Below are 25343 nucleotides of genomic sequence, written 5' to 3' on the forward strand. Positions count from 1 at the left end.
TTATCTAAAAATCCCTTGCTTAAAATGAGTTTAGTCCTAGCAATAAATACGTGCTTCTCTACGCAGTCTCATACTTTGACAACTGGGTTTTCATCATTATTTAGCACTGGATGGACAAGAGAGCTTAAAAAGTAAGATACAAGGAAATCTGATTCCTCTATCTTACTTGATCATTTTGCTGTAAATGTCTCCATCAAATGGAAAGAAATATTCTGCCTCACTTAATCCAATTAAGAACGTGCAGTGCTCATGGGCACCCACATGAGATGGAAAGGCAAAGACCCAAACAAACAGCAAAAGGGGGGAGAATGCCACAAATTCTGTGTGAAATCATAGAGATATCACAAGTAGTCATTGCTAGAAACGGTACTTTAAACAAAGGGTCTTCAGACAAATGCATTAAAACCATCCTAAGTACAAAGAGCCCCGTCTTTGCATGGGGCTGGTAAAGTGCTGCACATTTGACTGTGATTAAAAATACAGAATTATACAGAAAACGCCCTTCTGACAAACTGGTCTTAAAAATTTCTTAACTGAGGTTCTAAAGATAAACTTTTAGGTAAAACGCCCACTAAGTGTACTGACTGCTAGGGGAACTGGTTTTAGGCAAATCGATTCCTGCTATGCCCAATTCACTCTTGGGTGCAGCCTGAACAAACACAAACGCTTTCTCGGGCCGAAGGAGCCTGCGGGCACGGGGACGTGTGGTGCGTAAAAGGCAAGGGCCGGGCGGAGGTTCTGCGTCCTTCTCCCCGCCGCCCCCCGCCCCCAGACACCCGCACCCACCCACCCCGTCACGTCCTTTTCCTCCAGGACGGTGCCCGCTTCTCCTTGTGCGCCGTGGCCAGCCGCTGCTTCTCTGCCTCTTCCGCCTTCCTCCTTTCCTCCTTGGCCTCCTTGTACCGCCACTTGGGGAGCTGCAGGTGGGTGCTGTCCTTGGTGCTGCCCTTCGCGGCCCGCTCGGGCTGGAAGGCGGGCGCGGGCGCCTTGCTGATGCGCACCTTGGGGATGACCACGCCCGGCCGCACGCTGCTCCGCCGCAGCAGCTGCAGGGACAGGAGGCTGGCCTTCCGCGGGGCAGCTGGCAGCTGGGAAGAAGGCGTGGAGCTGGCTCTGGGGGCCCCCTCTCTGGAGACCCCCGCGGTCTGGGAGGTCCGGAATCGCTGCTCGGCGCCCTCCGCTTTGTCCCTCTCTTGGGCTTGCGGGTCCGGTCGCCCCCGTGCCGCCAGGATTTCCTGCACCGCCAGCCGCCTTTTCCCCACACAGGGGGGGTTCTCGGGGCACATGGTCTGGCAGACGACGGCCACGGCGGGGCTGTAGAGGCTCGTGGTCATCCTGACCATGTGGTCCAGGACGCCCCCATCCTCCAGGCCTTGGCGCAAGCGGGAGGTAAGCATGGACCGCACAAACGCGGTGAGCCTCTGCAAGCAGTTCTTGGAGCCCGCAGGCTTCGGACCCGCCTCGGGGGCCAGCGGCAGCTCTGGCTTGTACTTTTCCCCAAACTGCTCTGGGCAGGGTCGCTCCAGCAGCCTCTGGATGACGTGGACCGCTTCAAACCGTCCCGTGTAAGTAGCCCACTCCTGGGGCGACATTCCGCGGTGAGGATCCCTGGCGTGGACATCTGCCCCTGAAAACCGCAAAGTAGAAACAGGAATGGGTGGATGCAATAAGACCTCCCTTCCACAGGCAGAAAACGAAAAGACAGTGAAATGGATCAAAGGCGAAACTTCCAAAACCTTCTAACAGACCCTACCCTGGAGCTGGGCCACCTGGATGAACCCACACCTGACCGTCAGCTCTTGCGTTTACTATTGTAACACAACCGACCTTTTGTTTTTGCGGTACGCGGGCCTCTCACTGTTGTGGCCTCTCCCGTTGCGGAGCACAGGCTCCGGACGCGCGGGCTCAGCGGCCATGGCTCACGGGCCCAGCCGCTCCGCGGCATGTGGGATCTTCCCGGACCAGGGCACGAACCCGTGTCCCCTGCATCGGCAGGTGGACTCCCAACCACTGCGCCACCAGGGAAGCCCCACAACCGACCTTTAAGTGTTCCACTTAATGGTTTATCTTTCCTAAATAAAACCCCCTAAACTCAGCACCTAAATCGTGGAATTTTTTTATAGAAATAAGATTTCACGGCTTCCCAGCAATGGAGACACAATCAGACCACAAAGGTGCTTTGTAACACTTGGCAGATGATACTAGAATGTTCTAAAAATACTAACAGTAACTCACGGGCAAAGCATTCAGTGTCCTATTTATTTATCATCTCCCTTTTTCCTCCAAGATCTCTTGTGGGGACGATTATGGTTCTTATCTTACAGGAAACGTGTGGTCCTTCACTTTTCGTGCTGGTGGTTAGTTGGTCGTGGGTCGTGGGCTTCTCCAGGACAGAGGCAGTTTAAGCAAAAACTTAGTCATTTTTGCTTCTTTAACACATATAGTTCTGGCTGGTAGGAGGCATGCATTTAATAAACGTTTGTTACAGAATGGATGGTGGTCCCAGTGGCTGAGGGCACTGCTGGAGACCTCGAAGCTGGTAAGAGAGAAGTGCTCGGACCTGGGTCCTGACCCTCAGCTGCCTGCACTTCCCACCACCCTGCTGGGGGGCTCTTCCTCTGTGACACTTTTCTGTGTCAACAGGGCCAGGGTCTAGTACTCAGGGACTTAATCCAACACTAATCTAGGTGCGCTGTGAAGCTGTTTTGTAGGCGCGGTTAGCATCCACAACTGGTTGACGTTTAAGTCCAGATTACCACCCAAAATGTGGGTGAGCCTCGTCCAAGGTCTTAGGAGCAAAAGTTGAAGTTTCCTGGAAAAGAAAGAATTCAGCCTGAAGACTGCAACATCCACTCCTGCCCAGGTCTCCAGCCCACTGGCCTGTCCTACAGATTCCAGGCTTACCAACCCCCCAAATCACGTGAGCCAATTCCCTAAAATAAGTCTCTTAATATATATCTGCCATCGGTTCTGTCTTTCTGCAGGACAGAGGCTGCATCTCCTACATCCTCACGGTCTCCCTTACACTGGTCACTTCCTTAATCTCCTCCATACCAGCCACTGCCCCCTCTTAATATTGCAGAGTTAAACTTCAGCTCAACTTGATGAAATGTTCGTAAGTTTCGGCTTGGTAGTAAAATAGAAATTAACCAGGGATTGCTGTTCAATTAATCTTGGTCCAACCTCAGCTGAATATACAGTTAAAAATCATTCAGGATTTCAAGTCCCATTAGTCATATTTCCACTGGCAAAGCAATGTGGGAAGTAGGGCAATTATCTAGTCTACCCAGGGACCAGGCCCAGCAGAAGTTTCTGCATTCACATCCCACACAGACCGGGGTGTCCCACACGCGATGGCTGGTGAATACGAACGAGAGCAGCAGGGGGTCTCAGCGACTTCCCCACCCCATAGCCCTCAGTGGCCCCATGGCTGAGGCAGACGCAGCTCACCTGAGCTCGCCCGGTAATGCTCTTAATTCTGTGACACGTTAAAGAACATATCAGAAGAGTGGTAATTATTGGGAACTGGAAATCACGGTGGAACTCATTAGCTACAGTACAATTTATAAACGGACTCAAACGAAAAGGGGGCAGTAAAAATGTCATTGCAAAAAATAGATGACACATTAAACCTTAATTCGTTGCACGTCACTTAAAAAAGGAGCAAACTGAAAAATTAAAATCTTAATGAACGCTGCTTGAAAGAGACATTTTTCAAATGCTAATGGAAAACTAAAGGAACAGCTGTCAAAGGTTGAGTGCACCTCTTCATTTTCAAAATCACCTTGGAAAATACAAACACTGTAAAGAATGGAGGCCATTCTGACTGTAATGCAGCTCGAGAATCTGAGTCATGCTATAAACGAGGGATTCACTTCCTTAAGAAAGTACTATTAAGGGTAACACTAAAGGCCTGGGCATAGTCATTAAATCATGAAAGGCAAGTACTGACAATTAGCACGTTATATCTTTTTAGAAAATACGGAGCACCTCTGAAAGGCCAAAGTACCCATCGCCTGCCCCAGAGACGCCGGCATCCTCATGCCCCCACCCCATGTTGTTTCGCCCAGGGCTCCAGCCGTGCAAAGGCTGGGCTCCTGCCAATGAGTCCATTTGCTGCCACGTTAAGTGCTGTGAGCTGTCTGTACAGAATCCTCTATGTTATTCAAGGCAGCAACTACTCAGTTCTAGGCAATGCCTCATGACTGGTCTATCCCTGAGGTTCAAAACTTGGCCATACTGACATTTGGGGCCAGATGACTGTTTGTTTGGGGGACTGTAGGGCTTTTAACAGCATCCCTGTTCTCTGTGCACTAGATGCCAGTAGCATTCCACCAGTTGTGACAATCGAAAGTGTCCCCTGGGGGATCACACACATCCCCACCCCACTGAGGATTATGGTTCTGACCTCGATGACCTGCCTTGTTGTTCCCCATTCTCCCAGTCTCCCTTACAGCCGGTCAGTGAGCCCCAAAGGGAAGGCTGTTGCACCCTGATCGAAGGGACCAATGAAGCTGAGGCCTGGAGCTCTGGTGACCATCGTGCAATCATGAGGTGACCAGTCAACACACTGGCAGGTGGTTGGGGGGCTGTGTGGAGCTGAGTGGACAAGAGGAAGAAACCTGGGTCTGTGATGTCCTCACGGAGTCCAGGGCCAAGCTCTGCATGGTGACTTCCAGTGAGGTGAGACAGATAGACACTTGCTTTCTTTAAGCCACCGTCAAGTCAGGATTTCTGTTACTGGAAGCAGAAAGCATTCTAAAAGGGACTAAAGGAAAACAATCTACCTTCCGTTGCTCATTCTTAGGACACTTTCCCCCAACAGTCAAGGCCAGGTACATGAGACCAGCAGGAGGCAGGCAGAGCCCAGGGTGTGTCACTTCCTTTCCTATTTATCTATAAGCCCCCATCCCCTTGTTATCTTAACTATAAACCCCCATCCCCATGTTATCTTATCTATAAGCCCCCATCCCCATGTTATCTTATCTATAAGCCCCCATCCCCCTGTTATCTACCCTTCAGAGCCCCAATCTGGTCCCCCTCCTGCCGAGAGACCCTTCTGGTCATGTCAGATAGTTAGACATGAGCGGGTCCCTGCCCCATCCTGGACGGGGTCATCTTTCCCTCCCCCATCTGGACACTGGTGATTAGAACATGCCCAGAGAGCCACCCTTTTGTGGTCAAGGACCGTTAAGTCTCCCCTTATCAAGACCAAACAAGACAAAACCACCAGCACAGCTTGGTGCAGGCATACCAAGACCTAAAAGGTGACTCAGAGTAACCCGGGGTCCATTACGCCGTGTTTGTAATAAATTAGCATTGCGGTTTCTGCATCCATCACCCTTCTGTGGGTTTTGCCCGGGTGCCTGTGGGTAAGCGCCTGCGCAGAGGGAAGAAGCTATATAACCTAAAGCCGTCGATCAGCTTGGCAGTCAAATGATGCAGGACCTCAGGGGATTTCCACCACTCTGAAAAACCAACCCCAGCCCTACCGCGGGGCTGCTTCCAGTTTCCAAACAACCCCGCGCCCCTTCTCTCTCTCCGGAGTGTACTTTTGCTTTGCTTAATAAAAAACTCTTGCTACTTAAAACTGCTCTATGTCTCTGGACTGAATTCTTTCTCTTCGAGAGGACGAGAGCCGAGGGAATCGCCTTTTTCCACCGGTGACAGTCACCACAAGACCACTGTGGACCGGTCCTTACAGGCCTTCTCCTGTGCTGTCTGTGGCCTGTATCTTGGGCACTTGGGGTATACTCAGGATGCAGGGTCACAGGCAAGAGCCCTTGAAGGGGGTGGGGCGGGTGATCCCACCCTACCCTCAGGCATTTCAGTCTTTCAGAGGGTCTCAGCAGGGCTCAAGCCCACAGCCTGCAGGGTAGCCAGCTAATGAGCTCACACTGGTTCGTTCTCCAGTCTTCCCAATCCGGCTTCCTTATCCCTGACCAGCTTCCAAGGGTGACTTTCCAGAACAACTTGCCCCACGGTTGGCTCTCGTGGGTGCCCAGGCTAAGACGGTGCCCTTGGTGATATGAAATGCCTGATTTTTAGCCCTTTCTCTGCCTAATAACTTGACACTATTCCAACTTAGTCACAGAAAATTCATGTTTTCCTCTATAAACAGAAAGAAACCTCTCTGGTGATATCATACCCTTCGGCTTTCCAGAAACACATAGTCAGGGCTTGCCTAAGACAAGGATGAGCACACGATGTACAGCGGGAGTGCCTCTGCTCTGTTCATTAAACGAGCCTCCTACACCTTCCTTTCCGTCTGCTTTGTTGCCCGGAATCCCAGGGAGATTCAAGGCTTCTGTTTGCTTGTTTTTGCTCCCCAAGTGCCGCAGCAATGACACCAACACCTCAGGTATGAAAGCCAGCTCTCTCAAGCCAGTCTGGAACCTGCCAACCTCCACCAGGTTCTGCTTCTCTTCAGAGGTAATCACGGCTTCCCTCATATGGTTTCTAAGAGCATTTATTAAATACACCTGTCACTTGGGGGCATTAATATTCCACTGAATTAACAAGGCTCTGCAGCCCTATCCCCAACCCCTGGGATCTCATCAGCAGAGCTGAGGTTACTCCTCGGGATGCCAAAAACCAAAGAGCCAATATATCAGCTGTTCAGAACTTGGTTATATATATATATATTTTTTAATTTATTTATTTAATTTATTTATTCTTGGCTGCGCTGGGTCTTCGTTGCTGCGCGTGGACTTTCTTTAGTTGCGGCGAGCGGGGGCTACTCTTCGTTGCGGTGCGCGGGCTGCTCCTTGCGATGGCTTCTCTTGTTGGGGAGCACAGGCTCTAGGCACACGGGCTTCAGTAGTTGTGGTGCATGGGCTCAGTAGTTGTGGCTCGCGGGCTCTAGAGCACAGGCTCAGTAGTTGTGGCCCACGGGCTTAGTTGCTCCGCGGCATGTGGGATCCTCCAGGTCCAGGGCTCGAACCCGTGTCCCCTGCATTGGCAGGTGAATTCTTAACCACTGCACCACAAGGGAAGCCTGAGAACTTGGTTATATTTCTATTAAAAGCCTGAGTTCTGGTAATTCTGACACTATTTCGTTCTGCCCAACAAGGTAAGATAAGAGCTGATATGCACCTACAGGTTATGAACTATTGGAAAATCTAAACAGTCTAGGGGGGCATTCAATTCAATGATTCATTATTTCCAAAAGGAAATAGTTCTTATTGAATATTATGAAACTGCAACTCGGAAATTCAACCCAGGCGCAGAAAGACACTCAGGTTCAGAAGAACACGGCACTTGAAAAAATTAGAATGAGATACACAGTTTTATCCTAACTATTAATATGTAGTAATGCTCGTGCCTTTTGCTTTTAAAATGATCACAGGATGACCTGATTCTGTAAACGAAATACCCAGATTTTAGGATCTTTACAGGCTTAGTTCTTCTTAATATTGATAAATTCAAACGGCAATAAGAAGACTTTAAAATACTGTTGCAATTGTTTAACCATTTCAACAAGTATCCTATTGCTATGTACCAAACCCAGGAAAGGCATTCAGTCACGTATTGGTTTTGCTTTTAAAACATACACACTCATCTGTAAGAAGAAAATGTGACCCACTTTCCTGGGAAAAAGTACAAGGTAACTTAGTGGCAATAGTAAAAAATGAAAATATTCTGTAAGTTAAACAATAAAAGCCTTAGAGCACAGCTCAAAAGCTCCCTGAAAAAGGTGTCAGATTTTCTTTTCACTTTTCCCTTCATTCCCCATTTACATTAGTTGTATCAGTGGTTTTCAACAAGAGGCCACTTTCCCACTAGGGGACGTTTGGCAATGTCTGGAGGTATTTTTGATCATCACAACTGGGGGGTGCTACAGTCACCTAGTGTGCAGAGGCCAGGAAGGCTGCTAAACAACCCACAGGACAGCCCGACCACGAAGAATTATCTGGCCCCAAACATCAGCAGTGCCAAGATGAAGAAACCTGAGTTACCCTCCATAGAAAGTTTAAGTATCTGATCACAAGGATATTTTCAAAGGGAAAAATATACCATAGTTTTTCATTCATTTAACACATAACAGTGAACACATAAAGTCACCAATAACAATGACAACCAACAATGACTGATGGCTTCCTCCATGCCAGGCGAGCCCCTGAGAGCTGTGAAGTGTGAACTCACTCAATACACATCATGACCTCCTGCAGTAACTACTGACATTCACCGAATTTTACAGAAGAAACAGGCCCATAGCAGAAGGTGACTGGCCCTGGGTATAGAAAGGCTGAATGGTGGGGCTGGAATTTGAAACCAAGGGTCCTGATTTCCAAGTTGGTTCTATTGACCATTCTGCTCTGACCAGGTACAGTTCAGGAACAGAGGCACGAGAGGTCTGCACTCGTGTGGATTATTCTAGACTTTGATGGGGTTGTGCTCACGTTGACAGGAACAGGAAAGGTAGGGTATATAAAACCTAATGCCAAATTTGTTATCCAAATAACTAAGGGAAAAGAAAAAACAACACATGAGCATTGAACACACTGCCCTCAAGCAGGCCCATCTCTCGCGAGATCTGAAAGGTTCTGTGATCTGTAAATGCCTGAAACCTCTACCAGACTCAGGGAAAAAATGACAGCAAATCCCATGCACGGTCCAGACTGATTAGAAGGCAATTAATCTGAAAACAAGAGGGTTTGTAATTCAAATTAATTCATTGGGGAAAATGCCTCGATTGACATCGAAAGGTTTTGGTTGTAAAAGTGAATTGCTAATTTACACTCAATTATAACTAGATCCAGAAGCAGAAAAGCAGATGAAGCTCCCCCCAAAACACAAAAGCATCCTAATCACCATTAAATTAGGAGCAACCATCCCTCCCTGATGTCATTGATAAACCCTGTGGAAACGGCTACCTCACTTTAAAAAAATGAAACTGTCACTGAGTCAAAAGCACAACCAATGAGATTAATTTTAATTAGGATCTTTTTTAATTCCAAGAAGGTTTTCATCTTCGAAGCCTCTGTCTTCGCTTACTGAATTTATTTTTCTTACAGCATCCCCTAAAACACTTCAGCTAAAGCAGGAGAAAAAAACAATCCAAAGTAGGTTTGTAACAAATCCTGTAACCCCAATCTAATCACAAGGAAAAAGACAGATGGGCTCAGGTTGGGGGACCAGTGTTCATTGGCCAGTGTCAAGACCAAGTCATGGACAAGGCATGAAGACTGAGCAACTTCTGGGGACCAGAACAGACTGGGGACATGTGACAACTCAGTGTGGGAGCCTGGCTGGGATGCTGGAACAGAAAGGGGCCATCTGTGGAAGAACTGGTGACATCTGGATAAAGTCTGGACTTTAGTGACTTGTATTGTGCAGTTTCTGCCTCTCGGTAAGATGCTAACATGGTCGGGGGAGGGAGGGCGGTGCTGAGTCGGGGCTCTGTGGGTGCTCTCTCTACTATCTCTGTCGCTTTTCCATACACCTAAAATTAACCCCAAATGAAGGTTTATTTACAAAAAGAAGCAAGTTGTCTAAACAGAGCTACTAGCCCAGGCTGATGCCTGGAAGAATTTTAACGTGGTCCTCGAGATACTGAGACTGGAGGGGATGCCGCCTCTCTGGGAGCTCGTAGGGCCAAGCAAGACCGGCTGAAGCCAGTGCCAAGAACAAAAACGAAATAAACTGAGATAATGAAATTACATAATGGCGGCAACAGCATCTCCCCCTGTTTGAGATGCTCCCTCTGCGCCTGACCCTGGGTGTGTGCTTCACACACATTTTCTCATTTTATTGCCAGAATAACCCAATGAGGTGGTGCCCTAACAATGATCATCAATTCCATTTTAGAGTGAGGGGGAAAACAGCTAGAGATTAGTCGCAAGGAATTCAGCTCAGTAATTCCTTAAATATGTATAGCCCCAGAGAGCTTACAAAGTGATGTATTTCATCCTCAGGGAGGTGGGGGAGAAGTCATTCCTCCCATTTCACAGATGAGGACAGAGAGGCTCAGAGGAGGGGCTTCCCTCAAGATGATGAGGCCACAAGGGCAAAGCGGGGGGCCTGCCGTGCTGGCCCAGCCTGAGAACATTCCACTGTGATGCCAGGCAGAAAGAAACTGCCCCTAAAGACCCCTAAAACCGAGTCCCACTCCCGCAATTTATGATGAACTTCTCTACCCAAAACTTTAATCCCTTTCTTGTCCCACTCCTGTTCTCCTCAGGATTGATGCAAATCAAAGAAAAGGGGGGATTGAAACCGAGCAGGACCCTGTGAGGCCTTCCCGGGTGCAAAAGCCCATCTGTGTCCCCTGTTTCTTGTTTGTAGAAAAATGGCTTTAGTCTCCTAGGCCTTCCTCCGGTTCCAAAGAGCAGACTTAAGCAGTTAATGACCAGGACAACAGAGTCACAGGACTCCGAGTTCCTCCTGAAGGGATATAGGTGACAATCTGGTGCATATCTTTGAGTTGTTCTGCAGAAACTAAGACCCCCTCCCAGTGGAGGATGGTGACTCTCTGACCACAAGCACTAGATTCCAGACCGGCTGGAACCCAAAGGTTGATGGTTGAGACTCCTGAAGCATCACCCCGTTACCTCACCACCAGCTGATCAGAAGGTCAACAAGCTGGTCAGGCAACCTATGACCCTCTCCCCTAACACCATCTTTAAAAACCGTTGCCTAAAAGCCATCGGGAGGTTCGGGTCTTCTGGCCTAAGCTGCCGGTACTCCTTGCTTGGCGCCCTGCAAATAAACCCTTACTTTGCTGTGAACAACCACCGTCAGAGTACGGCTTTCTGCACTGCAGGCACACGAGCCCTTGCTCAGTTACAACATCATATGACCACGTGACTCCACCCACCAGCAAGCAGACACCTGGGATGGCTCCTGGGTAGACCCTGCCATCCCTTTGCCCACCTTCAATAGGACCATCTTGCCGGCGTCAAGACCAGAGCACACGTTTGTGAAGAAAAATGCAGGCAGGATGAGGCTAGGGGGTGAGGAAACAGGAGGGCTGGCCTACGGGGTGACCAGTGCTGTGACCTCCCAACCCACCCTGAAAGCAGGAGCTTTTTTTTTTTTTTCTTTTTTCTTTTAAAAATTAAGACTAGGGTGATTTATTAATCTTGTTAGGAACTCTGATACGAAGCACAGTAAAAGGCCACAGACCAGTAAATAAGCAATGTGGCTTTTGGCTACTTTACAACTGCTGCTACAGCACTAAGAGGAAAACACGCTTTTTCATCACTTAGAATGAAGGAGTACAAATGGCAAATAAAAGTTTTAATCACGTCTCTGATTAAAAAGTTTAATAAAGCTTTAAGTGTCTGCTGGTTTAAATATTACCAACCTAAAAAAATACTTTAAAAATTTTTAGTTAACGCAAGATTTATAGAGAAAGTTACTTGGTTTTGAAGGCAATGCAGTTGGTTCCTATGCCGTAAGAAACTTATCCTCCAGCTTTATGAATTAGTAAAGTAAAGTAGCGGACCATATTATAGGCCTTGAGTCACATAAATTTATATAGGTTATTAGCATTATCTTTAAATGTACAATATAAACAAAACTGTACATGTATGGCATATTAACTTTGTTTTCCAAAACAATAAGCAACTCATTAGCTAAAGACACCATAGTCTGCAAAAAGGCACATCTGTATAAGATATATGCCCTTTTCTCCTCTATGATTGGGTTAGGTAGTCTGTTTACATTTCGACAAAACAATAAACACAGTGCATTCTATTATTTTCGTTCTATTTTTCACTTTTGTCTTCAGCAGCAAATTCTGGCTTTTAAGACACGGCATTAAAGAGTTTAAGAGCAGTGGGTGTTATTCACGATCTTCCGAAATGTAAAAACTAGACGTAAAAACTAGAAGATGGTCAAAGAGGCTTAAAAATCAGTATCACCACACACCCCCTATGTGTGTATAAATTCACTGCCTTAAAAAGTCATCTGTCACTCAAATTTGAAAAATTCCACAAATGCACTATCTGCTTTCAGTGTCATCAATGTCACTTTAAACCATATTTTAGCAGAGTCTACAGTGCAAATATAAATTCTTTATACTGGCCTTTGGGCAGCACTGAGGATCCAAGACAAGGCAATGCTACTGATCACCTGAGGATAATGGTAAAGGACTTCTGTATTTTTATTTTTCCAATCTTTAAAAGCTTATTTGATCAGTAGCATTTTTGTAAGAACATTATTTTTTTTAAAGTACTAAAATACTAGGCCTTTTTTGAATAAATTTAAAAAAAAAACTGTACAAATACCATTCCAGTGTCAATGACTACATATGGCTAGGGTCATTGAGAAGTTTCTGCATTTTCTAGCAAAGGCAGTCTACACAATGGGGGGTGCGAAAGCTCCCGTTTGTAAGTCTTTGGTGGCAGTTTTGGCAGGTGAGGGCTTGAATTCTGCCTTGGTGGAACAGGGGGCGCTTGAGGATGAGCTAGATTATTTTGACTAGAACTGAGCACATAGCATCGATGTGGTACCCTTGGAGAGGGTGTGCTAGGAGGAGTGTTTGGAGAATTGGGACATGTACTAACGTCTCTGAACCAGTCTGGGTCTCTATGAAGATGTCCCAGTGCAGGTGGCTGAAGAGTAAACGGATAGTTTATAAAGCGTTCTGGAGGCCGAAGGGGAACTGGTGGAGGGGCATTGGGAAGAGGATCTCTCGGCGGCGGCGGTGGTGGACTATGCAGAGGCCCGTCAAATGCACCAGAAGGAGAAGGAACTCTGGGTTTTACCTTTGGAGGAGGAGGCTGTCTTGGCAGAATAGCCGGGGGGGCCATCATCAGATTTCATAGTCCCCTTGGAATTTGAAGCATCATGATCAAATTTTTTTCGAGAAGGAAGTGGAGGAGGAATCAGTGGCCCTTCACTTAGTTCATGTAAACTACCACGCGAACTAAAGAAAGACTTTGAATGAGGCAAGAGGACTGGAGCAAAGATGCTATTGCTTCCACAGGAACTGTTGAGATCCACATCTAAAAACACACGAAGGTCTGAAGAAGCAGATACTGGTGGAGTAGATGGTGTATTCGGAGAGGTTGGTGCTGACACTGTTTATTCAAGCTCTGTTTCAGCAATCCGACTAAAGCTTATTTTACGTGGTTCTCTTTCTAATGGTGTTGGATGACCTAGTAAAGTACCTGAGGTAGAGCCATGTCGGCCTGTATTAGGCCTTATTCCAGGAGATTTTAAAGAGAAAGTTGATTTCCTAGGAAATCGAGGTGGCTGTTTGCAGTTTCGGGGTTCAATTTCTAGTGACTTGTTGAACAAATAATCTGTAAACTCGTTTTCAGAAGCATTTCCCATGGGGTTAAGGTTTTCAAAGAACCTTCTCATTTCTGGTTCTATCCGTAAACAGTAAGGCTGATTCTGATATTGCTGAATTTCTCCAGTAATTTCAGCTACTTTTTTCCTCTTACTGAAATTGATTAAATCTTTCCCTTTCTTTTTTAAAAAATCATTATTCCCTTCTTCAGTCTTCAGAATATTTGTTAAATATATTCCAAAAAAAGACACACAAGGTGGACTGATTGACTTAAGTTTCACTAGATATTTTTTAAAATAATCTTGACTTAATTCCACAGCTTCATCCAAAATTTTCCTTTTTCTTTCCTCAAAGGTATGATCTTATCTACAGACTGATACTGAATTTATTGCACTGACGATCTCTACTACACCACTGAAATTATTCAAATCTTGAAAAACTTGCAGAATTTCTATAATCCTACTTAGTACTGCCACCCGTTCCTCAAAATTTTCTGCTTCCACAATGCACTTTTCAAACCAGAGAGTGAGATTTGTGGTGTGGCGAATCATTTTTAATAAATTTGGAGAATTTATTTCTTTATCTTCTTTGGTCCATACACTCCCTACAAGTTCAGAAGGTTGAACGTTCCTGTAGAGATCAGATTCCAGAAGTATCAGCTGATGTGCAATTTCTATTGGATGAAGTGTCATGAGATCAAATGTTTCAAACTGTCCTGGTCTGCTGATATGCTATTCAATTGGTGGAGGTGGACTTCCAAAGCTAATATTATGGCTTATTCCATTTGCCTGAGCTTGTTTCTTCCTCTTGATGATCTTAGCAACTGACTCTACCCATTTCTTCATAGCTTTCCCTCTTACACTTGAAATGAAGGATTCTAGTCTTTCAAGCAACTCCAAGTCTCTTTCAAAGTCATAAAAATGGTGTTCAACCCTGTGCCGAAACACATTTAAGATCCTAAGTTGTACTGGCTGGACGTATTCCTTGCGAAACCTTTTAAGGTCTGCACTGATTGGCTGCTCGCCTTTCTCTACTGCCAATTTATCTGCTTCACTAGGTTCTGGCTCTGGAATTTCAAATCGTTCAATCAGTAAGCTTAGCAATTCCTGTGGTTTACAAAATGAACGATACGTAGTAAGAAAAGTGCGAACAAAACTGGGATCTGCATACATGTGATGTGTTAACCTTTCAATTAATTTCACCACAGTTCCTCCTTTAATAATGGGGATTCCACTTCTACTCTGCAAGTTGTCTTCAAAAACAATGTTTTCCTCAGAGTCTTTTACCACAAAACGATACACTTCAGGACTCGGTAATCTAAGTGGTTGCTCATTTTCTTCCTTCAATAATACTGAATCTAGCATTCGATGTAGAGTACTATGATAATGAAGAGAAATAAGTGCTGCCATCCAGTTATTTTTCTCTTCAGCAAACTTAGCAGCAAATATTATGCTGTTTTCATCTTTGGATACTAATTCAAAAGCATGTTTGCACTCACAAGTATCTTCTTTATCACATATTTGTATTTTCCTCATGACAAATTTTTCTTTTAATCTGTATTCTCTACTACTGTATCCTGGAAGGTGTGACTGGCTGTGACTGAGTTTGTGGCTAATCATTAAGCCATCAAAGAGAAAAATATGCCGTTCATGTTTAGCACCAATTCTTGTCAATGGGCCTTCCATAATAAATTCATTACAACACTGTCCAATATCTTTGCCTTCCCATCCATCTATGTTTTTCTGAATTTCATTCATTTTTTTAATAGCCAGGTGCTTGCTTCTTAATTGACGATTATAAAAAGGGCAAACAGGATCCCCAGGTCAGCGTCTAGGTGAATACTGCTTGTAAATTCGGTCTACACTACCTTGGAGATTCATGAGAGCAGTAACAGCTTGGTTCAAACATTCTCTGTCTTCATGCTCTTCACTACATGCTTTCAATTGCTTTAATAATTCAAAATAGTGCCAACAATGATATACTGGCACCAGCATAAGGCATGGAAGGACATAACGAACTGCCTCTTTAAAACCATCAGCAATGGACTGAAAGTGTAGAGCCACTGCAGGTCTGGCCATCAACTTACTGAAATGTTCATGAAATTTTGGTGAAAGAATATCCTGTGATAATGTTTCATAAGGATCAAATGCTCGTTCCTCTGCCAAATCTTCAAAACAGCTTCCAGCTAAGGGATGAGGGCTGCTTTCATCAGTCATTTCAACTGTGTCTTCAATTAAACCCAGAAGTTTCACAGTCAATTCATGTATAGCTAAAATGTTACCGAAAATCTTTTCAATATCAGAAAGTTTAGACAGCTTTCTGTCAGAAATAAAAGCTTCTCAAAACACTTTTATGATCATATTTAGTTCCCGTAGATACTGTCTTTCTTCTGCAATTTCAGTTCTGACAAGGTCATAGTAGTTTAATTCACCTGAAGAACTAGGTTCATCTTCACAAAATGAAACCAAGCCTATGTCATCCTGATCAAACATGTCCATCAAAACCTTATCTGCAGGGCTTCCTTGGTGGCGCAGTGGTTGAGAGTCCGCCTGCTGATGCAGGGAACACGGGGTTGTGCCCTGCTCCGGGAAGATCCCACATGCCGCGGAGCAGCTGGGCCCGTGAGCCATGGCCGCTGGGCCTGCGCGTCCGAAGCCTGTGCTCCGCAACGGGAGAGGCCACAACAGTGAGAGGTCCGCGTACCGCAAAAACAAAACAAAACAAAACAAAAAACCTTATCTGCACACATTGACACTTTAATGTCCTGTTGGGATATTTCATAATGTCGGATATTAAATACATAATTATCAGCCAATTTCCAAATATCAGCTGAGATATACTCTAGTACAGCCACAATATACAGGGACACATGGTAGTCCACTTCGTACCCTAAAACTTCCTTCAATGAAAGATGGATTTTGTCCACAGGCAGTAAGAGGATTTCTTCGTTTTCGTTTCCCTATGGCAGACTATGCATCAGCAATAGCCCATTTATCCATTGGATGAGGAAAGGTCTTTTGAACTCGTTCCTCCACATCTTCAACAGTCCTTGGTTGGGCCATGCATAATTTATTAAGCAGCTGAAAAATCAGCTCTTCAATATAATAGAGAGACTCTTCATTAGCTGAGAGATTGGGATGTACTTGCTCCTGAACCTTCCGCAGGGCCGAGACCAACAGTCCCCGCCATTTCCGACTGTTCTCTTCGCTGACGAACTCGTACGGCTGCGGCGCCTGCGGCATGGCCCCGGCGGCAGCGCCTCCGTAGCGGGGGCGGCCCGCGGGCCGAAACGGGCCGGGCCGGTGGCCTGACAGGCCGGGCGTGGGCCGCCTCGCCTCGCCTGCCGCCGCCGCCTCCTGCCCGGGCCGCAGCTACGGCCAAGTTGGCTCGGAGGCGGAGACGGCGCCGGCGGGCGGGCGGGGGCTCCGGGGGCGGCTTCCTCGGCTCCGCGGCGTCGCCTAGTGCAGCGTCCGCAGAGGAAGCGCTGCGGCCCGTGAACCCGGGCGGCCTCCTTTCCCCGCGGCGCTGGCCTGCTTCTCGGGCGGCTCCTCCTCCTCTGTCTGGGTTCACAACCCGGCAGGGGTACAGCTGGCCTCTCCCCTGCTCGAACTTCCGCTACGGCGGCGGCGACTTGTCTCCTCATCGCCTCCTCTCCGCCCTCCCAACCGGCAACGCCGCCCTGCCCGGCCCACCCGAGTCACCTCCAGAGGGCCCTGGGGACAGACCGGGCGCGCGCGTCGGGCGAGAGAGCCGCACTGGCGCGCGCAGTGCTGGCCACCACCACCTTCGCCGCCGCCCCTTCCGCAGCCGCGCACAGCGCCCTAGGGCCGCCGCCAAGCCCCGGGCCCCAGCAAGCGCGGCTCGGCCAGCCCCTCCGCCCCGCGCTCATGACCCCGTGTCGCTGGAGCAGCCCCGCACGGAGCATGCGCGCCGCGGAGCGGGCCGGAGCTTTTGTTTTTGTTTCAACTCGGATGATGACAGCCATACATCTCAACAAAGAAACGTTTCTTTGCTGCATCCACTAGGCTTGGTTTCTATGGGGGCGGGTTTCATTCCTTCAACACATATCTTTAAAAGAGCCAACTCAGCATTTCCCGGGACCCTGGGACTGCATGGGACAGGTGGGGACGTACCTGCTAGCATCAGCGCTCGGATGCACTCCGTTCGGCCCTGCATGGCGGCTTTCATCAGGGCCGTGAAGCCAAACACGTTCCTCCTTTCAAGGTCAAGACCGGGGAAATAGTTCAACAAGTAGTTGGTGATGGTGACGTGCCCTGCAAAGAGAAATGCACACATGTATGGACCACACTCCACAAAGAGCGGGCATTCCAGCGGGCTTCCTACACAGACGGAGGGAAACGTGGCATGGTCCACCGCTCTGGAGGGGTGTGTGTGTGTGTGTGTGTGTGTGTGGCCATGCCGTTGCTGCCTCTGGTTCATTATTCCCTCCTGCCAAGCCACTTGCAAGTCCAGCTGTCCCATCAACCTGTTGAGGAGGGAATGTGGGGAGCAGGGACACTGCGGTGGTGGCGTGGGCAAACCCGAGCTGGCCTGACGCACACGCTGGCTGGTCAGTGGGGAGGCCCTGCATGCTGTCGGTGCCCAGCAGGAGACGCCGATGCAAAACAGAAGATGAACCTCAGAGCCATTTCCCAGAACTCCAGAGCCTCAGGGAGGAGAAAGTCTTTATCTCATCATCATAACAACAGGATATGCCAGTGCACACTGCCACCCTATCACCACTCAGAGGCGCTCTCTCTCTCTCTCTCTCTCTCCCTCTCTCTCTCTCTCTCTCACACACACACACACACACACACACACACACACACAGAGGCAGGGAACCCAGGGAGTATTGCTACCCAGACCCTTATCCATAGACCCAAGCAGGTAAGAATATTCATTTCAAAATATAGATTTCTCCCCTTTATCGTCTCGCACTTCCAAAAAAGGGCCTGATTTTCTGCTCACTCCCAGAGGGTTTTCAAAAAGCCCACGCATGCTTGGATAGCGGTGAATAAGGAGAACATCACGTAACAAGCAGTGTTCCCAGGATGCTCCTGGCTCACCCAGAGAAAGATCCTCAAACGACTCTTGTGCCACATAAAGAGCTCTGGGGTCAAATGCCCATGCTGCCCGAAGCCCACTGGCCACATCTATTAAGTCCTCGAATGAAATGACATGCCACCCTCCCCCACCCCGACTCTTCAGTCCCTTAGAGCAGGGTGTCAACCTTGGCACTACTGACACCTGGGGCCAGATTATTCTTTGTTGTAGGGCTGTTCTGTGCAGTGTGGGACGATTAGCACTGGGCTCTACCCACTAGATGCCAGTAGCTACCATACCCCTCCTCCCTCACAGGTATGACAACCAAAAATGTGTCCAGACGTTGCCAAATATCCCCTATGGGGGCAAAATCACCCCTGTTGAGAGCCACTTCCTAGAGGCTCAGATTTCAGGACCAAGGTGGGAGATGGCCTCCTCTCCTGCTTACCTTCTCCCTGACCCGCCAGCCTGCCTCTTGGTTGCCATTTCCATCCTGGCCCTAATCGTGACGGCTAACACACCCCGGGAGGGTGGGCAGTCTGCAGAAGCTCTCACCTGAGCCTGGATGGAGGGCTGGGGACCCAGCCTCCATTCTTACACGCCGAGGACTCGCTCGGAAATCCCGCCGTCATCCCCACCCCATACATGTCCCCCGGAAGCCCCGCTGTCAGGGCTGCAGGTGTGACGCCTGGTGGACACTGCACTGCGACTTCTGCTGCTAACTGGGCACCACTAGCTCCTCGAAGGGAGGCCTCTGCACCACGGAGAAGCCAGGACCCCTGAGGCTCCGTCCCCAGCTGCTATCAGGAAGCACAATGGGTGAGACTGGACACATGGCAGAGGAGGTGAGGCCTCCTCCGGAGGGCGGGCAGCCATGGGACACAAGGTGCTCCCGAGATGCAGCCCCCCTTGCCCTGCAGACTGGGAGGCCGAGGGAGCGGAGGCCCCCAGCACAGCAGCGTGGAGACCCCACCCCTCCCCTGCCGTAGCGACGTCTCCTGGGCCTCCATCCGGGTCCTGCCAGTGCTGTGCACGCCCACCAGTAACTCCTCCCACGGCAGGAGCTCCATACCCCAATCGCACGCCGACCGAGACAGAGTGCAGGCGGGGACCCAGTTACCCTCCTTGAATGGCACCCAGACACTGCAGGCTGCTGGCCAAGCAACAGTACATCCTTCTCCTCAACTTCCAACTTAAAAATGAAACAAGCAACAGAAACTAGAGTGTGGGCTCCTCCAGAAGCAGTGCTGTCCCCTCACCATGGACCTCAGCCCACCTCCTGAACTCATCGCAAAAATCATGTAGCTTTCTGACTTTCTGATTTAAGCACTGACTAATATGATCGTGTCCGGGGGTTAACAAGCCAGAAGCAAATGGGTGGGACCTTCCCGCTCTGTGACTCACACGTTCCAACCAGCAGCTGCCACTTTTTGAGTCATTCACACCACTTTGCTTTCTGCTCTCCTTTACAGAGCACACCCCCGCCAGGGGACGATGCTGGCTGTCAGGTGGCCAAAGCAGCTTAACTGCTCTAAACTGTTGGAGCAGGGGCGGGGGAGGGGAGTCCTTTGATCTCAGTTGGGTTTGTCGTCCAGCTAAACACTTTGCAGCACCTGTCAGTTAGATTTAGCCAGGGTCATAGTGAAACGAATTGCAATTGGAGCTGTTTCTTTAAAAACGCGAAAGAGCGTGGCCGCTGTATTTTCAGCAAGATGTCCTTTGCACCGACGTATCCTAAACACTCTGAACAGGCGGGGAGAGAAAAAACTGACCATCCACAAAACAAACGGCCCATTATATAGACCTGTTCTGCATGTTATGTAGAGATCAGAAAAACCAACGTGCAGTCCACTCGTTCTGACTCCTGACTACAGGCTCGAGCTGCCAGTGACCCGTGAAGTCACTCTCAGCTCCCCACTGGCTTTCCCAGAATGACAGCACAATACCTGTTATCACGAAACAACCTCGCTCAACTGAAATCAAGGATGGACCCAGTGCTAAGAATGAATAGATATTAACCTTTCTTCTTTATTTATTTATTTTTATTTTATTATTATTATTTTTTTTGCGGTACGCAGGCCTCTCACTGTTGTGGCCTCTCCCGTTGTGGAGCACAGGCTCCGGACGCGCAGGCTCAGCGGCCATGGCTCACGGGCCCAGCTGCTCCGCGGCATGTGGGATCTTCCCAGACCAGGGCACAAGCCCGTGTCCCCTGCATCGGCAGGCGGACTCTCAACCACTGCGCCACCAGGGAAGCCCAACCTTTCTTCTTTAAATCATGCCAATTAACCAAAAAGGAGCTTTTTTTCTTTTTCTTCAGTAAGATAGATAGATGATAGGAAGAACACAGCCTTCCTTGCATAACAGAATGTGCCCCATATGGAAATCTAGTTTGAGCCTAGTCCAACTTTGACCGTATGGTATAGGATTTGCTTCCTGAAGTCCTCAGAGTGGACTTAACGAGCGGGCTGACCACACAGAGCTAAAGAACGTCCTCCACCGACCCCATGAGCCTTACCCTGCCTAAGAGAAGGGCTTAAGCGGCCCAGGGAATAAGTTAATTCTTGATGACATAGCTTCAGTGGAGTAACTAAATGGCCATGCAGACAGAGAACTGAGTACTTAAGAGAGCTGGCTCTGAGAACACTCAAATTCAAGCTCCCAGCCTGCCACTTAAAATCTGGGTGAGCCTGGGGAGGTAGGTCAACTTCACTGAGTCTCTGTTTCCACATCTGGAAAATGGGAGATAATATCAACCTCACAACTGTGACAATGACAGGAGATAAAGTGTTGTATAAAAAGGGCCTAACAGACAAATTTCTGGGCAGAAAAACTCCAGAAAAACTTATGCACTTGCTCCACTCCCAAGGAGGTGACACATAAGCACCCACTCGTCCTCTTGTGGGCTGTGCACAGAGACTCCCCTCCAAAGAGCAGGCTGTGCTGGGGAGGGCGGTGGAGCGGTAATCTCACAAGAGAGAAGTGTGGCCAACATGACCTCAGCCGGTGACCAGGGTCAACGGTCACGTCCAGAGCCTGTGCCGACAAAGATTCTCCGCCTGATCAAACTTCACTCAGTCTCCCGAATCTTCTCCCCAGGCCCATCTGGGCCCTTCCTTGTAAAATCTCATTTTAGCAATAACCCTGCTAATAAGTCAGTTGAACGAGAACCACCCTCATCCCCACCGTGCTATCTGGTCATTCCTCATCCTCCACCAGCCCCCAGGTGACATCCGATCACCCTGGCCTGTCTTCAGCAAGAATCTTGTGAGGTCGGTTTGGCCGGAATCTCCCTGATGTTTCCTCTTAGTCATTTCCCACCCCAGACCCCCACCCTGCTCCTTGTCTATAAACACCCACATATCCAGCTGCAGTCGGAGTTGAGCCTACCCTCTCCCCTGGTGCAAAATCCCATTGTGATGGCCCTCATACCCATCGAGATGATTTTTGAATAAAGTCTGCCTGACCATCTCTAACAGGTGTCACTGAATTTTTCTTTAACAAACCCCCTCATATGATGTCATGCAAATGGCACTTTCCTCTGTAGTCCTCCTCTGAAAAACCCGCAACTCCACTCTAATCATGCAAAAAACACCAGACACACACAAACTGAGGGACACTCTACCTGACGAGTACCTGACAAGCACTCCCCAGACTGTGAAAGTCATAAAGTCTGAGAAACTGTCACAACCAAGAGGAGCATGAGGGGACATGACAACAAAATGTCACATGGGATCCTAGCTGGGATCTTGGAACAGAAAAAGGACATTAGGGAAAAACTGAGGAAGTCTGAATAAAAAAATGGACTTTAGTTAATAAAAAAAAATGCACTGAGGAGATTGGTTCAAGATAGCAGAGTACAAGGACGTGAGCTCACTCCCTCTGCGAGGGCACCGGAATCACAACGGCTCAACAATCATTGACAGGAAGACACTGGAACTCACCAAAAAAGATACCCCACATCCAAAGACAAAGGAGAAGCCACAATGAGACGGTAGGAGGGGCGCAATCACAATAAAATCAAATCCCGTAACCGCTGGGTGGGTGACTCACAGATTGGAGAACAATTATACCACAGAAGTCCTCCCACTGGAGTAAAGGTTCTGAGCCCCACGTCAGGCTTCCCAACCTGGGGGTCTGGAAATGGGAGGAGGAATTTCCAGAGCATCAGACTTTGAAGGCTAGCGGGATTTGATTGCAGGACTTCAACAGGACTGGGGGAAACAGAGACTCCACTCTTGGAGGGCCCACATAAAGTAGTGTGCGCATCGGGACCCAGGGGAAGGAGAAGTAACCCCAGGGGAGACTGAACCAGACCTACCTGCTAGTGTTGGAGGGTCTCCTGCAGAGGCGGGGAGTGACTGTGGCTCACCATGGGGACAAGGACACTGGCAGCAGAAGTTCTGGGAAGTACTCCTTGGCGTGAGCCCTCCCAGAGTCCACCATTAGCCACACCAAAGAGCCCAGGTAGGCTCCAGTGTTGGGTTGCCTCAGGCCAAACAACCAACAGGGAGGGAATCCAGCACCACCCATCAGCAGTCAAGCAGATTAAAGTTTTACTGAGCTCTGCCCACCAGAGCAACACCCAGCTCTACCCATCACCAGTCCCTCCCATCAGGAAGCTTGCACAAGCCTCTTAGACAGTCTCATCCACCACAGGGCAAATAGCAGAAGCAAGAAGAACTACAATCCTGCAGCCTGTGGAATGAAAACCACATTCACAGAAAGAGAGACAAAATGAAAAGGCAGAGGGCTATGTACAAGATGAAGGAACAAGATATAACACCAGAAAAACAACTAAATGAAGTGGAGATAGGCAACCTTCCAGAAGAAGAAGTCAGAATAATGATAGTGAAAATGATCCAGGACCTCAGAAAAAAAATGGAGGCAAAGATTGAGAAGATGCAAGAAATGTTGAACAAAGACCTACAAGAATTAAAGAACAAACACCTAGAAGCATTAAAGGACAAACAAACACAGATGAATAATACAGTAACTGAAATCAAAAATACACTAGAAGGAATCAATAGCAGAATAACTGAGGCAGAAGAACAGATAACTGACCTGGAAGACAGAATGGTGGAATTCACTGTCACAAAACAGAATAAAGAAAAAAGAAAGAAAAGAAATGAAGACAGCCTAAGAGACCTCTAGGATAACATTAAACACAGTGACATTCGCATTATAGGGGTCCCAGAGGAGAAGACAGAGAGAAACGACCTGAGAAAACATTTAGAGATTATAGTAGAAAATTTCCCTAACATGGGAAAAGAAATAGCCACTCAAGTACAGGAAGCACAGAGTCCCAGGCAGGATAAACCCAAGGAGAAACATGCTGAGACACATAGTAAATCTAACTGACAAAAATTAAAGACAAAGAAAACTTATTGAAAGCAGCAAGGGAAAAACAACAAATAACACGCAAGGGAACTCCCATAAGGTTAACAGCTGATTGATTTCTCCACAGAAACTCTACAAGTCAGAGGGGAGTGGCACAATATATTTAAAGTGATGAAAGGGAAGAAACTACAACCAAGATCACTCTACCCAGCAAGGATCTCATTCAGATTTGACAGAGAAATCAAAAGCTTTACAGACAAGCAAAAGCTAAGAGAATTCAGCACCACCAAACTAGCTCTACAACAAATGCTAAAGGAACTTCTCTAGGCAGGAAACACAAGAAAAGAAAAAGATCTACAAAAACAAACACAACACAATTAAGAAAATGGTAATAGGAACATACATATTGATAATTACCTTAAACGTAAACAGATTAAATGCTTCAACCAAAAGACACAGGCTTGCTGAATGGATATAAAAACAAAACCCATATATATGCTGTCTACAAGACACCCACTTCAAACCTAAGGACACATACAGACTGAAAGTGAGGGGATGGAAAAACATATTCCATGCAAATGGAAATCAGAAGAAAGCTGGAGTAGCAATTCGCATATCAGATAAAATAGACATTAAAATAAAGAATGTTACAAGAGACAAGGAAGGACACTACGTAATGATCAAGGGATCAATCCAAGAAGAAGATATAACAATTATAAATACATATGCACCCAACATAGGAGCACCTCAGTACATAAGGCAAATGCTAACAGCTATGAAGGAGGAAATGGACAGTACCACAATAGTGGGGAACTTTAACACCTCACTTGCACCAATGGACAGATCATCCAGACAGAAAATTAATAAGGAAACACAAGCTTTAAATGACACAATAGACCAGATAGATTTAATTGATATTTATAGGACATTCCATCTGAAAACAACAGATTACATTTTCTTCTCAAGTGCACATGGAACGTTCTCCAGAATAGATCACATCTTGGGTCACAAATCAAGCCTCAGTAAATTTAAGAAAATTGAAATCATATCAAGCATCTTTTCCCACCACAACGTTATGAGATTAGAAATCAATTACAGGGGGAAAAGAGTAAAAAAAAACCCACAAACACATGGAGGCTAAACAATACATTACTAAATAACCAAGAGATCACTGAAGAAATCAAAGAGGAAATCAAAAAATACCTAGAGACAAATGACAATGAAAACACGACAATCCAAAACCTCTGGGATGCAGCAAAAGCCGTTCTAAGAAGGAAGTTTATAGCAATACAATCCTATCTCAAGAAACAAGAAAAATTTCAAATAAACAATCTAACCTTACACCTAATGGAACTAGAGAAGGTAGAACAAACAAAACCCAAAGTTAGTAGAAGGAAAGAAACCATAAAGATCAGAGCAGAAATAAATGAAATAGAAACAAAGAAAACAGCAAAGGTCATAAAACTAAAACCTGGTTCCTTGAGAAGATAAACAAAATTGATAAACCATTAGCCAGACTCATCAAGAAAAAGAGGGAAAGGACTCAAATCAATAAAATTAGAAATGAAACAGGAGAAGTTACAACAGACACCGCACAAATACAAAGCATCCTAAGAGACTACTACAAGCAAGTCTATGCCAATAAAATGGACAACCTGGAAGAAATGGACAAAATTCTTAGAAAGCTATAACCTGCCAAGACTGAACCAGGATGAAA

At 47.3% G+C, this 25343-nt stretch overlaps 2 protein-coding genes across 2 annotated transcripts in view; both read right to left on the reverse strand.

The window, feature by feature from the left end:
* The window catches only part of ANKRD33B (ankyrin repeat domain 33B), a 93250-nt gene that overhangs the window by 5056 nt on the left and 62851 nt on the right, over window positions 1-25343 (reverse strand). Inside the window, exons 3-4 of the mRNA XM_060009664.1 lie at window positions 17377-17517; window positions 791-1627 (exon numbers count right to left, since the gene is read on the reverse strand). Coding sequence (XP_059865647.1) covers window positions 795-1627; window positions 17377-17517 — 974 coding nt within the window. The 3' untranslated portion in view covers window positions 791-794. The remainder of the gene's footprint in view (window positions 1-790; window positions 1628-17376; window positions 17518-25343) is intronic.
* LOC132422317 (son of sevenless homolog 2-like) lies at window positions 12570-17086 on the reverse strand. The gene is given in 3 exon segments (XM_060007105.1): window positions 12570-15747; window positions 15978-16176; window positions 16178-17086. Coding segments are annotated over 3 exon segments (3222 nt in total). The 5' UTR covers window positions 16486-17086; the 3' UTR covers window positions 12570-13032.

Source organism: Delphinus delphis, chromosome 3, assembly GCF_949987515.2.
Source record: "Delphinus delphis chromosome 3, mDelDel1.2, whole genome shotgun sequence".
In the NCBI taxonomy this organism is placed as follows: Eukaryota; Metazoa; Chordata; class Mammalia; order Artiodactyla; family Delphinidae; genus Delphinus; species Delphinus delphis.